The following is a 16394-nucleotide window of genomic DNA, read 5'->3' on the forward strand; positions in this document are numbered from 1 at the left end:
GGGAAGAAGTTGTACACGATTTTCGTCGGAATCCTTGCAAACGAAATGGTTCTCAAGCTTGCCCAGGTAAGCTAGCCTAGGATTGGTTTTTGTGGTGATAATTACCATACCAAAGCAGCCCATTAGTTGCTATGCGCACAGGAATTACGTACCAGCGTAGAGTGTTGTTCTTAAGCTTGAAATCGAATTTATGTAATCACCTGCGGAAAACACTCTCAACTCTTATCATTCGTTCTAGTTTGCTAGCCGCGCTGTTGGAGGCCGTGCATACTATTCGACGTCCGGCAAAAGACACGATGTTGTGATCGTGGCCGCCACCCGTACTCCTATTGGAAGCTTCCAGAGCAGCCTGTCATCGCTGTCCGCTTCCCAGCTCGGAGCCGTTGCCGTGGAGTCGGTTGTAAAGCAGGCTGGCATCGGGAAGGAGGACGTGCAGGAGGTGTACATTGGCAATGTGAATGCGGCTGGCATGGGACAGGCACCGGCCCGCCAGGCAGTCATCTTTGCCGGGCTGCCCAAATCGACCATCTGTACCACCGTCAACAAGGTGTGTTCGTCGGGCATGAAGAGCGTTATGCTAGGGGCACAAACGCTCATGCTCGGCCAACAGGAGGTGATCGTGGCAGGTGGTATGGAATCGATGTCGAATGTGCCGTACTATCTGAAGCGTGGCAGCACACCGTACGGTGGAGTTAACCTGATCGACGGTATTGTGTTCGACGGGCTGACCGATGTGTACAACAAGTTCCATATGGGAAATTGTGCGGAAAACACGGCCAAACAAATGGGCATTACGCGCAAGGATCAGGACGAATTTGCCATCAACAGCTACAAGCGCAGTGCGGCCGCCTGGAGCGCGAAAGCGTTCGATGCGGAAATCACACCGGTGCGGATTGCGGGCAAGCGCGGCAAGCCGGACATCGTCGTGGCCGAAGACGAAGAGTACAAGCGGGTAAACTTTGACAAATTCGGACAGCTCGCAACGGTGTTCCAGCGGGAAAATGGTACCGTAACGGCTGGTAATGCTTCCACGCTAAATGATGGCGCATCGGCCGTGGTGCTGATGACGGCCGAAGCGGCCGAACGGTTCAAGTGCAAACCATTGGCGCGGGTAGTCGGGTTTGCCGATGCCGAAACGGATCCGATAGATTTTCCGATTGCACCGGCACTGGCCGTACCGAAGCTGCTAAAACAGACCGGCGTACGCAAGGAGGATGTGGCCATGTGGGAAATTAACGAAGCATTTTCATTGGTAGTTGTGGCCAATCAGCGCAAGCTTGACATCGATCCGGAGAAGGTGAACATCCACGGTGGCGCGGTTTCCCTCGGTCATCCGATCGGTATGTCCGGTGCCCGGTTGGTAACCCATATGACGCACGCCCTGAAAGCGGGACAGGTTGGTTGTGCCTCGATCTGCAACGGTGGTGGCGGTGCGTCCTCGATCCTGATCGAAAAGCTGTAAGCAACGATTCTTTATCCAGCAATTCCAGGGCAGTGTGACGAGGGGGAATTCGTTACGCAAATACCTCAGTTCCGGTTGGTGGGTGCAACGGAAATGAATGTGCATTTATTAGTTTAGTACGATACGACACGAGATTAGTGACACACGATGAGTCCCCTTTGCTACAGTGGCCCAATCAAATGAAACGTATATTTTGCTATGCTACAAGCGGTTTTATTAAAATTCAATAAAATTGAACTCTATGGTTGTTTTTTTGTTATTTATTTCCCCTTTTTCGTGTTTCGTTTCTCCTAGGGACAATCCGGTTGCTACGGAAGGTGAACGCACTGGGAAACCTCTGCTAACGCTCTACACTCACGATCATTGTACGCTTTGCGATGAGCTGGTGGAGCAACTCGAGATGCAATTCTATGGCCGCTATACTCTCCAGAAGGTGGACATTACGAAGCGAGAAAACATACGGTTTTTACGGCTGTATCGGTACGACATCCCGGTGCTGTTCCTAAACGGTCAATTTCTGTGCATGCATCGTTTAAATGCGGATTTGCTCCACAGGCGGTTGCAGCAGCTAGAATAATACATAATGTCGCATCATAAGTAGTATAAAATGTGAAACAATCGCAAACTTAATTACTTATCCGGCGTTACAATCGCTTCGTGGTATTGGCCAACAATAGTATTTATCTATACCGCCATCGTCTGTCAATCCATTATCCTGGCCTTTCTAGCGGACGCATCAACGCCATCACTCCATCCAACCCAAGGATTTCCGCCGCCCGTTCGATCCTCTGGTAAGCATCCGCTACGTAGGATCGTTAACCAGTGAAGATATAAGTCATCTGCGCAGGCGTGGGCTTGGATTTACTTAACGAATATTATCTTAGAAGATTTCTCCTTCGAATCACGGATGGCCCTCTTTAGCGTTCGGTTGAACAGTAGACAAGCTATCCGATACCCTTGGCAGTTGGCAGTGGACGAAAAAGTTTGTGGGCCAAGTGGGATGCATGATCCCAAGGGTTAATGAAATGCATTGCTTTTTTATCGTTTATTTTACAGAAGGGGATAAACATCTTCCGAAGATGTGTGTATAAACAGCACGTTGTTTAAAATAGTCTATTGAATATGTTCTTAACACAAACAGAAGTAAATAAATTACTAATACAAAATAGGAATTCGGCTACGAACCGCAGAAGACCCAAAATGGTTGCCTGTGCTGAGTACGAACAGCGCGTTCCAGTGAACTCCTCAACTAGGTGTAATAAACGGTGCGAACCGAATCTGTTTTGATTTTTTGTACGTCAACGTACGGACAGCAAAAAAAAGGTTCGCCTTTTCGAAGCCAGTTGCCAGTTTGGTTCATGCGCGCTCAAACACGTTCGCTCGATGGTCGCTTCTAGGAAACCGTCACCAAAAATCCATAGTGTACTCGCGCGTTAAAGTGCGTTCTTTTGTTTTGTTTGTTTTGTGTATGTTTCACTGTCCGTCCTACGGGAAGGGGACGCGGACTGGTGTGATACAAAGTGTGTGTGTTTGTGTGGCCGGTTGTGTGAAGCAGTGATATCAAAGTCATACTTTCTTTGAAAAATAACGTGCATTGGTGTGATTGTTGCCCAGCGCGTAGTGTGGCGTTGTGAATATTGATCCAAGTGTGTGCAAAAAAAAACACCTCATCACATCCTGGCCAAGGCACATCCATGAGGCACCGCCACTGAAGCTGCAACCATGATCAGTGCAATAGTTTCGCGTTTAGTGATGTGAGTGTAATTATTCTCTTAAAATGGGACGGCTGGATGGCATCTGGGACCTGTCCATTGGCGGTGATGAGGTTACACAGAATGAGTGCCCTTGTTCCTCCGTCGCCGTTTTCTCAAGGTTCTACGACGAGCGAGCAAAGCAACGCTGCGAGTGTGGGGGCCGTCGGACGATTCGTCCTTTGCAAAAATGGAACGCCTTATATGGGAGATACACGGGCGGTCACAACAGAAGCAGTATGGCACCACCGTTCGAGAAACAAGGCGAACCGAGTCGGATGTTAGTCATCGTGTACAGCCGAAACAAACAAATCCCTACACAGCGTTAAGTTGGGGACAACGAGAAAAAAATCGATCCTTGGTACAGCCGCAGGAGCAGTCTTTGATGGTCCAACTTCCAGGAACGATTCCCTAGGAGATATGCCGTACAAATTGAGAGAGAGAGAGAGTGTGAGAAAGAGAGTTTAATACATGGAATGAGGGAAAGCATTCGTCGCATCCTGCAGTCAGCTGTTGCAAAACTCATCCGTAGCACAACCAAATTGAGTAATGTTTCGTATAGAGCGCGGGCGAAAGTTCGTCAAAAACTTTACTTTTAAAATTATTTATCATGCCGCTTTTGTATCAAGCAAAGAGCGTCGTTGTTTTGTGGTAATGCACGCACGGGAAAGGACCATCGTTCGGTCACGCCTTGCTTGGCAACAAATTTAACAACACGTTGAAAAGAACCGCAAATGCCCTTATATTCATGCGTGAGGCCCATCGTGATGTAATTCGTCGTGTTACATTCGGCAGCTTACGCCTACTGACTGGAACGACACAGCAGAAGTAAAACAAACCGCACTGTTTATGTGCGGGTTTTTTTAGCGAACTCCGTTTTTTTACGTCATGTCCCCAGTCCGGTCCGGTGCGAAAGGTAGAAAAGAGCCTCGCTAATGTGTTCTGATCGATTGTTATGACGGTTGTCATAGGGGCACCCTGTGGGGAAGCCTTTCCATTTGTTTCGTCACTGCTTGTTGTTTAATGGACGACACAAAAGTGCATTTGCGTTCCACGGTGACACACGGTGAATGTACTCCTTTGTAAAATAAAATTGTTTTCCTTTATTTGTAGGCACAATTCACATGTATCATCAATTTGAATCCGGGGAAAACATGTTGGCACATTGCTTTGATGTTAAAGTGGATAAAAAAACATCCGCGTTCAACGCATAGGTTGCTGCGATGATGTACAACAGCACATACACAATGCGTACACTTCAAAATGCAAATTGCATCTTTTATACGCCCGCGTACGATCACGTTGATCACGACTGTTTGGTTAAACGGAATCGCAGATTTAAACAGCAAAACTAAAAAAAAAAAACAGATCACTCCGATAGCGAAGGCATCCAAGCCCTGTACCAATGCGCAATAGTGTCGCTGTTGGGTGGAGAATCTGGCACGACATGCGGTCAGAGCTGTATTTTCAATTAGAAACATTACATTATCCCTTACGGTACGATTGCGCTCTCTGCGTATGGTTGTGGCGATGTGGCACAAGTAGATGATAATCGGTACCCCAGACTGGTTGTCGCCGTGTCGACCAACTGTTAACCATAGCAATTCTACCATTGGTTACCGAATGGGTTAATATGCATTGCAATTATTAGGAGCGTACATTGCATTACGCGCTAGAGAAGAAACTGCGTTACTTTTGGGAACTTTTGAGAAAATATCCGTAAAATTTCGCTATTTCAACTTTAGACGTTTACCACTAGGTCAAATTCTTTTTCTTCTTTATCGGCACAACAACCTCAAGAGGTCTACGAGGGCCTGCCATTTCTGGCTTTCTTTGACTGAATTTGCCCGTAGTTGGAAAGTCAGTCCTGCGCACGGGGGAATGTTCCGGATGGGATTTAGGACCCGTCATGTTCCTGGACCGGAGCCGCTACCAGCTGCTCAGTGAAAAATCGAAACATTGGTGACATTTTGATAAGATATGGAAAGTTCAGGAACTGCTTAGAGTAATGTCACCAGATAATAACTTGTGATGTTGTTCGATAGAGCATTGAAAACACTAACATTCAAGAGCTTCAAATAGAGCACAAGGAAGACCTATTGTCTGAAGAACTTATATTACTGATGCAAAGGAACTAAAGAAAAGGAATTGTTAAAACTAATTCTCAATCATGCAAATACATTCTAAAAGTATTGAACGCGTGGGATGTTATTTACTCATATGGTAGCTCATATATATTGTGCTGACGATGCAACTACTTAACGAACAAACGTCCATTGCAATGCTTTAATTATTGTTTTAACGTACTCGTGTATGAGTATAAACATTTCAAATGAAAAACAATCGCAAGAACCACACTTTTTTTTAAGCTACTAAGAGGATATTTCGGCCTAAAATATATTTTTCAACTGAAACAAACAAATATGGGGGAAGGACACACGATTCCTTCATATTAACGCCATATCGGAACCAGGAAAACATTGGAGTTAGAATTCCAAACCCATCTTTGTTTCCATGCCAGCTGTTGACCGCCGTTCCTGCACCCAATAGTGCAATCGTAGCGCTTAATCGAACACACAAACAGAGCTTAAACTCCGCGCCGTAAAACCTTCCTTCCACCAAGGCTTTTACCCGTTTACGGGCAAAACGAGTTCATTATTGATTTTCGCTTTCCTTCGTCGGTACCGTGCGCTTGTCTTCTTTGTTCCGAGCTTTCGCACCGGAGGCTGGTTATGCTGGACACGAGAGGAGACCCTATTGAATCACCTTCAACTACGGGTTCTACATACACCCTGTTGAGCTTCCTTAACTCGAGCATGTATGTTGCCTGTGTTTTCGTATCGCTGTGGTTCCATCAGCTGATTACGAACGTCAGACAGCACACATATGAGCGCGATGGCCCTTTCGGTGTGTTCCATGCAAGCAGCAAGTACCAGCGCGAAGGAAGTTAATCGCTCGTTACGGCACCTTGAGCACAAGTCAAGTTCATACTGGGTTCGTGGAAGCACAGCCTTACCTACATTGCTACCTCTTTGATGCCGAATCTACGCATAACCTTCCACGGCTCTTTTGCCGTACCTTCGGTTCGCGTAGGTTGATCGCGGGAAGGCAAAATATTAGCCGAAGAGCAGCAGACTGGAACATGTGGATCTCATTTTTGCTGAGGTCGTCATTGGGATAAACCTGTCCTCTTGGCACACCATACCGGGACGGCAGCGAGGAAGATGCGTGTAGTTGTACGTCTCTAGGTGAATGTGGCTGGTCAATTTGTCGCTAATTGAAATGACTCTTGGACGGGCGTAGAATTGAAGCTGCTCCGAGTTGTTCGGCGGGTAAAGTGAATGAATGCCACTTGCAAGAGACCATTGAACGGTGATGATTTCATATGCTTACGGTAAGCAGAAGTTGACCGCAAACCACCGTCAATGGAATGTATAGCTGTGTAAGTTTTAGTTAAACAGCCTATCTCTTTCCTAGTAAGATTTCTTCCATTGAGACTAGCAAGTTAATGGTACCCATTGTCCAATACAAATGATGTCTATAAATTGTGATTTCACTTTTTCCATATCGAGAGAAATGATGTCATAGTGTATTTCTTTCTTTCATTTCTTGGAACTCGTTTAAAATACCCTTTTCCAAATTTGTCCGCAATCCAATCCAAAGTTGCAAACGGGTTTTGATTATTTATTTTTGTCAAAAAAGTGAAAAATTAGTCCTTCGTTTAATTCTCTTTGAACGATCGTACCGAAAAACTACGCCCCTGGGAAATACAAGTACACAACAGATGTCGATGTCTGCTGCACATGAGCCGAATCTGTTTCATTCCCACGTGGTTCATTTTACATCCCAAAACGGTTGTAACGCGTTCCGCGTTCGTTTTGGGCACACCTCTTTTAAAGGCACTTGGCACAACAATATAATTCCCCAACAACCGGGGGAACCCCTTTATGAGAACCCCAGCCAAGCGTAGCAGCGTTCCACAGCGTTCCGCATACGTATCGAAGCATAATTTTGTGCGCCGATCGTGCGTGACATTATAAGCACGGATCGTTTCTGCTGGCTTGAGGGTGGGATCGAACCGTTTCACGGTTTCAAGTTCACGATCATTCAGGTGGCTTGTTTGGCTGCGGGTGTTTTGAGGTATCAGTTGTTGAACCTTCGAATCTCTTGCTGCTGGTGGTGTTCCATGCTGCCCTTTAGTTAAAACTTGTTTTGCCGTTCGGTTAAAGAGCAAAGAGGTCGGTTTCGTGGGTTTGGATGTTGAGATATTTAACATAAGGATCTTTACGCTTTTAAAGCTTCCACCAACCGGTTTTGTTTTATTTACATGCTCTGCGTTGAGTTGTAAACTTTTGAAACGAAAATTTGTAATTATTACATGTAAGAAAGGTGTTCCCAGTTTAACGTTTCCATTAGTGTTGTGTTTAATGAATCTCATGAGAAGAGAGAAGAGTCGTTCATATGAATATTTAGCGAGGAGTCATTAGAACTCTCAAACAGACTAAAAACAGACTCCTGAAGTCGACTGTCTTTCAAGAAGTCTGTCAAGAATCTTTAAAAATTCACGACTTTTCAACATTCATGAATCATCAAAGATTCATAAATCCTCCACAAAAGCTGTCTTATCGCAAGCATAATTAAATAATAAATGAATATAGTTATCGTTTATGCCATTTAAACATTTATAGTTTTCAAAACGAAGAATTAACGATTTAAATTTTACGTTCGTTGAGGACTCTTGAATTTGGAAGATTCTTGATAATTCATGAATCTGAAGGATTGCACTGTAGGGGCACATAATACTAGGCAGTGCACATGCTGCAATACACTAAACAGTTTATGATATCATCTGTTGCATTTGTGATAATAGATGTTTGTTTTGTGATGGTATATGAAAAGAATCTCAATTTTCTGCTTGATTTAACGATCAACTAAGTTGGTTTAAATATTTATTGCCATATTTCATTTCCATATACAAGGTTAACCAGGTCAACGGACAAATTTATGACTTACCTATTCGTCCACTGTCCAATTCAATCACTTTCGATTAGCATGCTCAAGCGCCGAAATAATTAATTCATAGTATGTGCACTTTTAAACAATCATGCGCTATATATGATCATGTGTATTTGGTAGCAACACCGGTATTTACACGACAGGAACGTTTCAAAGTCCCATCCGGATCTATTCTCCCGTTCACAGGACGTCCATTATCCTCCTTCCTTACCAGCACAACAGTTTCGACTAGGATCTGCCATTTTTGGCTTTATTTGACTTTATTTACCACGCCGCCGGATAGTCAACCCTACGTACGAGTGGTTGGTCCGGATGGGATTTTACCCCAGTCCTGCCGTGTGAAGACCGGCATCGCTACCAAACACACCACCGGGTCGCACGACTGATCGTCCAGTTGGGGGTAAATAAAGTCAAAGAAAACCAAGAATTGTAAGCCTAGACTTCTTGAGGTTGTAGTACCACTAAAGAAGATGATCGAATCGATGAAGTATGATCGTGTTTGCATGACCAAGGACAACCATCTAAACTGCCGAATCTGAGTGAAAATTGTTTACTTAATGTGTGAAGTGGTCAGGAAATGGTTTGACCTGTGAGTAACTCATGGACAGTGCTGTTTCACGAATCGCACGTTGTTTGAAAAAAAAATAGAAGGCCTTGTCTGTTGGCCTGGTATACACTGTAACTCAGTCGTCGTCCGAGTTGTGATTTAGTCACCAAGTTTAGGCGATTAAGATCAAATGTAAATGTACGATACCCTGAATGTATGCATCATCTTGTGATGACTGTGACTTAGTTGACCACCGTATGCTTTCCATTGCACAAACCTCATGTGTTGGAATCATGCAAACATTCAATTAGTAAAAGAAAATCCCCAAAACGCAACCCATATTTACCTCGACTTGTGATAATAAACTCCCTTTAATACAGACGATATAAAATGATAAATATATTAGATGTTTTATTTATTGAGGTAGAATAATACTTCAAATCAATACCATTCTTCTGTGTCTGGCATTGAATGTTTGAGTTTATGAAGTATTAACCTGGTTTGGTGCTCAACCGTTGTAATCCATCCAAACAAACACAACTGGGACCCATTTCTTCTGCACATTTATCGCTAATGTTTTGGTTAGTTTCCGGGGGGGGTGTCTGGGTACATAATTTTCCATCCAGCCAGGTTCAATGGAAGCGCGTATTCTTGAACCATAACAACCGGATGGAAGAATCCGTCCGGCTAGGGTAAACACATACGCGACTGAATTTTTAATTTATAATGTCTTTGCGGCTTCTCACACACACGCCGTGTGTTGTGATACACGATTCGGTTCGGAAGTAAAAGCAAAAAAAAAAAACCAGCACGAGTCCCAGTGGCTTGGTTGTCTGGTGTAGAGCGTGCTGCATAAAAAGGGGGGACACAAACACGTGGCATCACGCGGGAGGAACGCACTGTTGACGGGTTTATTGGCCGCCGTTCGGTAAGCATTCGACGGTTGACGACAATTTGTAAACAAAGCAGACCCTTTTCGCCGGCCGGTGCGCCGTTGAGCGTTTACACATGCCCAAAACGAAAAATGTCACCATTTGCAAGGGCCGCCTGTGCGTGTCTGTCATTAGCTGGCGGACCTAATCCGGAAATACCGTTGCATTTTGGCTTAAATATTGTGGTGTGTGGGTGGCATAGGTTGGATTGGATCAGAAACATTTGAGTGGGTGAACGGTCAGGTTGGTAGTTTGGCCTAATTTCGCTAATGAATGTACCGATGACCTAATTTTGAATATTAGCTATTTTTAATCGATGTGTACATTTGGCTAGGGAATGAGTTAATTCAAATCTCCAGAAGTGTATCCATAACTCATTTTTTCGATTTAACTCATTCGCAGAGAATTAAATCATTGTAAAGAATGAAGATTTAACTCTTCACGGCGACCTTCAATTCACCATTTAAATCATGAGTTAAATCAGTGAAGAGATTATTCCCGAGTTAACTCACACAAGAGTTCACTCGGGATTAAAGTCATGAGTAGAAGATCGCACCCATCCCCCTTCCCCCTCCCCCTCCCGCTCCGTTTGCTTACTTAAAATTAGTTAAAGAATTAAATCTTTATTCAAACTCTATTAACTCGGATTTAAACACATGAAAGGAATTGAATTTCCCATCCCTACATCACCGTGACGATCGATCACTGATCATCCTCCGTTCAAACCCGACCGGATGAAGCTATCAAGCCTAAACATTTGGATTTGCCTTTGCATGTTTTAAATGCGGATCATTTTTCAACCCATTTAGCGTATTTCCCCTCGGCATCGCAAAGTTGATTTACCAGGCGGAGAGGGTGTTCAGTTACCAACGCATCGCCATTAAATCGGCTGTTGGCCGTCTTATCGTATGCGCGTACAGCAAACATAACCTACCAGGCGGAATATTTGTTGATGTTGGGTAACGAGCGTTTTCCCTTCCATGCTTTTCCTTCACCGTGTCGCTGTTCACCGGCGGGTGTGAAAGATGTTCCAAAGTAAACATGTTTTCAATCAATTGCGTAAGCCTACCAATTAATTTGATCTGTGCCGTGCCAACGGATTCATTCGCTTGCAATGATTGTGGACGAAAGTGCTCTCTTTTTGTTCGATCTTCACAGAATAAGATCACAGTTTTGCGAAGTCGGGAAAGGAAAAGAAGCGTTTGTTAGCTGTTGCGGCAAAGGCAGCAAATTGGAAAAAACGTTTAATGGTTTCGAGTTTCAACGAGAAAAGCTGGTGTGGTGCTCGCTCGCGATGATGTACGATTATGCGTTCAGTTTCGTTGAGGTTTTTCCTTCTGCTTCTCCTGTGTGTTGCTGTGCATTTTGGTGCACATCTCTCTTTACACGCATGTTTGATACGTTCGATCATCTGCACGGTAGACTATTTTCGAACACGCCATTGAACGCACGTGTAAGCGATCGTCTACGAACGAAGCGGCGTATGAGGTATTGTTCTTGTTGAAATGTTTGATTTGTACTTATTATTTTTCGCTCGATTTGCCCAAAACTCCACTCGATTGCTGACCTCATTCTTTGTCACAGCGGGAATGGAAATGCTTCTGGTTTTGCGGTTAAACGCTCTCTTATTTCGTCATTACACACGAAGCAAAACCGATCAACAACACTGATGGGTGTATGGTTGTGTGCGGCTACGGCTAGTACAAGTGTTACATTTTTATTAACGCTGGAAAAAAAATAATATACGAAAAATTTATCTAAATTATATAAAATCAAAAAGGAACTTGTGGTGTGTGATTATGCTTATAATCACAAATTAATTTTATAGCCAAGAGCACCTTATTCGTAAACAAATGTTATTCTAAATGTTATGTACGAAAACAAACCGCCTTCAGTCGCTTGTCGTCTTCTGAGAATTAATATTCCAGCCGTTCTGGTGAACGCATCAACGCCATCACTCCATCTCAATTTGGGCCTACCACGCCTCCTCTGTCCATGTGGACGACCTAAAAGGACTTTACGGGCTTGGTCGTCCGGTGTCATTTCCATGATGTGGCTAGCCTACCGGAACCTGGCGATTCTAATCCGCTGTACGACAGTAAGTTCGTTGTACTGCTCGTAAGGCTTGTCATTGACGCGATTCCTCCATTATCCTTCTACCAAAAATTCTTCTGATCATCGTCCTCTCGAACGCGACTGAAAGGGTTTCATCAGTTTTCTACAAAGTCCATGAGTATCGGAACTACATAAGTCCTGTATAGTCTCAGTTTCGTTTGACGCGGCAATCGTTTTGAGTAGAGAACTTTTCTTTAGACTGTAGAAAAACCGGTTGATGGTCAGCGTTCCAAAATATTTCAACTTCAATGTTGACCTTTGACCCAAGGCTGGTAAAGCAGGTGACTTAGAAGTATACTGGCATTTTTGACTAGCCTCTAGACCCGCCTAAAACCTCTAGTCCTCTGGATCTTCTAGACCAGGGGTAGGCAGTCCTTTCGCGAATAGTGTCTTACAGTAGAAACATTTCTGAAGCTGAAGATTTTCAAATCATTATCTAAAATCTGCCATCCTCAAGTAATATCACATAGTATCCATTATTGTTACATTAGGGACAGCAGTTTTGAGACGATTTACCTCATTATTGCATGCGTTCGGCTAGCTCACAGACCGACGGTACATTAATTGTTCGGGAAAAAAACAACGAAAGAAATTTTACTGAAAAATATAGACAAATGCGACCCATTTTATATCGATGATAGTTCATAAATTCACATTGTTAGTGTCCTGAGTGCAGGGATCAAGTATTGTTTGTGAGGTCTTTCTCTATCGCACTTTACCGACCACTGCTCTAGAAGACTATCGTCCTCTTTTACCTAAAGGGGGTTTGACTAAGCCATGTACCCAACCTTGGATGTTAACTCTGCACTTAATCACTTAATCAAGTATGTTTTTGAAATTAAATAAAAAATGATTCTGATTGTATAATTGTTTTTTTTTTTATTTTTGATTTTTGATCACCAGACGTACATTTATGATGTACACTGTGTTTGCTCCGAGCCAAACCGAGTAAACCTGCGCAGTAGAAGATCATCGACTTTACGTTCGCTTCGTGTTTTTGTCTCCTTTGTTCCCATTCTCTCACTCCTGTGCTCTCTATTCTTGGCTGATCGCCCACATGCTCATCGGACCGACCCGGTGGTGTATCCCGGGTTTCCACCGTTTTTCCCATTTAGTTTTTCCGACGCTGTGATACGATCCGGCGAAGAATACTCAAACACTCCCGTCCGATCGCGGTTCGTGTAAAATCAAACAGAAAAATAAAATAAAAGATTCATTTCCCCGTGCTTGTTGTTCTGAGGGTTTTGTGTGTGAACTGATGCGTGTGTGGTTTTGTGTGTGATCACTTACGTTTCAAGAGTTCTTTGCTTTGGTTTGATGTGTGTGTTTTTTGAGCCGTGTGTTGGACGCGGTTCGGTTGCCAGTTTAGAATATAACAAAAAAAAAAAATTCGTTTTGTCCACATTTGTCCACGAAATTCATCGTGCCTTTTTCGCTGCCTTCTCAACCGATCATTTCCCTATGCAGTTACCGTGTGGTCGTAATTCTTCATTCCTGGGCCGTTTGTCGTCGGCCATCCGATCGGCGAGTGATTTTGTTCGAGTTTAAAAATAAAGTGTGTGTTATCCTGCGAATTATTATGCTCGCAAGCTGCTGCCTTTGTTGCAACACGCAACGCGGGGACACGCGGATGATGGAAAGCAGTGTATGTAGGGAGCTACACCGGACCATTCGGCCAGCTCTTGGCAAGCGTTTCGTTCAAGCTACCTCACTCCTAGATGATGAATGATGATGAACAATGATGTTTATTTGCTCGCACGCCAAACGGGTGAACCCTGGTGTGGTCTCTCCGGTCCGGTCATGTACTTCGCTGTTTCCTTTTTTTTTGCCGACCAAACATTTTTCTTCCACCAGACGACAATGCTTCGGGTTGAAGCGTTGTTCACCGCGTGGGTGAATGCGTCACGACACTACTATCACGTTTGTGCTACGATCGTCGTGCAGCAGATCGTTTGCGAATTTTCACATATGATCGATAATTCTGTTAGTAAATGGGTAGTGGTGTACGGGGAGAAGGCCTTACTACCATAGTCCTGTTTTGTTTGATTTGTTTGTGGAACAAAAGAAAAGTGTGCCCCAGCGCGTTAGCTTTGTAAGTCTAGAGTCTTTATGGGAAAAAAATTCGGAAGTAAATTGCGAGGAAGTTATCCTCACTGAACGCTGCAATTACGGCCAAAATATTTAGACAATATGTCAGAGTCGCAAGCCAGTCTTCTGGTGCACTTCCGACACTTTGGCTAATCGTGAGAGGCGCGCTAACAAGCTGTTCAGGAAAGACGCCGTACTGTAGACGCTTGTTGTTCCTCTTGCTATCTTCGAAACCCTGTGGAACTGTGGCTTTTGTGTTGAGCTCTAAAAATAGTTGTAGAATTAGACGTTGGAAAGTCAGCTAGACAGTCGGTAGCACCATAACGTCAGCGAATAAAACCACAGCTAGAAGAAAGCCTGGAGGAGGAGTGAAACATTGCTTGCATAGTTGAATATTTACGGTTTGGGAGGTCTTCTAATTGTTAGTACGCGACACTCGCTATTACGATAGAGTTGCATCTTCATTGCCCAAGAATAGTGCAATGGGGAATGACAGCCAGAACGATGATCCATGACTGCTAAATAGGAGTCAATTATGCTGGATTCAGCAATGATCCCAGAATGGCAAGAAATGCTTTTTTTTGTCGCTTTTTCGCCATATGCTAAATCAGAGGTCTTCTTCAAACGTTTCAACCCGTGGGCCGCATTGGTTGCAACTACCGTAGTTCCTCCGGGGTCCAATTACTCAGCATCTTACGGGCCATTTATGCTGAAGTTGATCTCGAGATAATTTTTATCTAAAATGAATGCCTTTGAATTTAATATATTAAACCAAAAATTTATAGATAAATGCTAAGAAAAAGTGACAATTTTGAATGATTCAGTTTCTTATGTTAAAAATTTAAGCAAAAGCACGTCTCTGGCAGGCAATTCTCGAAGGCTTTATGCGGACCGTAGTTTGGAGACCCCTGTTTTAAATGATTCGCTCATATTGAAATGATAAACATTATTTAACAAAATTTATTTTAAATCATTCATTATAAAACTGTTCACTTACTTCTCATATGTCAATGCCTAATCAAGATTTAACGATGAATTTTTTAAAATTTAATTTGGAAACTTTATCCTAATACTTGATCGAGTCGTATTTTAGTCTAGTTTAGTGAGCATAGATAGTTTAGAGTCTCAACCAGTATGGTTCAAATTTGTGTGGGAATTTGGCAATTCATGAGGCGGAAATTTTTTTTGCAATATTCCCTTATATGTTTGCAAATTTCTCCTAAGCGTCTGAAAACATTATCCCATAAATTGTCTAATTATTCCCATACTGATAATAAATAATTCCCAAAATTATTGAAATTTTTCCTTTTATGATTTAAAACCCAGTAATGTTCGAAATTTTCTCTCTACCACAGAGATTCTCGTATCTTAAGTATCAACTGGTGCGGAATCCCCGGACCATACCCTTCGTGCTTGAAAGTTCATTTATTTGCTCATAATTTACTCGGTGTAATGGGCGATATTTCATGTGGGAAAATGGCCAAAAATGGAAAACATATTTATTCTACTGAAAAGGAGATCATTATATTCTAAAATTTGTTATACTTTCTTGAATTTTTGTGCCAAAAATTGACTGTTTTATCGGGTTTCAAAATCCCCATTCAGCTCGGAGGGACACCCTCGTACTATTTAGTCTTTAGTATTTAGTATTTGGGGACATCCCGTATAATTTACATCTCTTCTGTCTTACATTGTGCTCTAGTATCTACCGCAGTAGAAGGTTGTACTCTTCTTATGAGCCGTATTTTTAATTGTCCTTTGCACAATACACCTGTGCTCAGGGTTGAGTGCCATCGTGCGCTTTCAATCATTCACTATATTACATCATACAGTCAGATCGGGTTGGTTGTATGACATGTCATAAAGAGTGAAGTCGTCCGGGTGTCAAGTCCATTTTGAGGTGATCATCCTTTAAGTAAAATACTTATGGTGTTAAAAAAAAACTACCTTTACTTATATTTTCCAATGTCCTCCTGTAACCCTTAAAGATAAAGCTCATGTGCCTTTGTTGTGATAAGTAAATAATTATACAAATCAGATGCTCATTCCACGCCACTCACACCAGTCCGGCACCGGCGAGGGTGTCCCAATTGCAAACCTAACCTAGACGCTGGGCAACTCGATCACATTCACTTTCACGATCAATTCGTCGATCGACAACCTGCATCGGAGAGAGCGACCGCAATACACCAGTGTTTGTCTCGCCGTCCTGCGAGACTCACCATTCCTTACATTGCATTCATTGCGTCCGGCGACGGCGACGTGCCAAAAGCGGTTACGCTTGCCTTCACGTCCACGACCACGCCAACCAAACACGACGACGACGACGTCGACGACACTGTGTTCTAGTTCTAATTTGGCAACCTGGGGATCGGGCGTTTGATTTGGCCTACATTTTTCGGACGCCAAAGCCCAGCTTGTGTTGCTTCTGACTTAACTGCGTGCTGCGTGTGCTTTCCTTGATGTTGGTGGATGGGTGTGCA

At 43.4% G+C, this 16394-nt stretch overlaps 1 protein-coding gene across 1 annotated transcript; it reads left to right on the forward strand.

Annotated features, from left to right (window-relative positions):
- Window positions 1-45: 45 nt before the first annotated feature.
- LOC128710097 (acetyl-CoA acetyltransferase, mitochondrial) lies at window positions 46-1462 on the forward strand. Its single transcript, XM_053805136.1, has 2 exons — window positions 46-66; window positions 239-1462. Exons 1-2 carry the CDS (start codon window positions 46-48, stop codon window positions 1460-1462), a joined length of 1245 nt encoding a protein of 414 aa, XP_053661111.1.
- Window positions 1463-16394: the final 14932 nt, after the last annotated feature.

Source organism: Anopheles marshallii, chromosome 2 (genome assembly GCF_943734725.1).
Source record: "Anopheles marshallii chromosome 2, idAnoMarsDA_429_01, whole genome shotgun sequence".
In the NCBI taxonomy this organism is placed as follows: domain Eukaryota; kingdom Metazoa; phylum Arthropoda; class Insecta; order Diptera; family Culicidae; genus Anopheles; species Anopheles marshallii.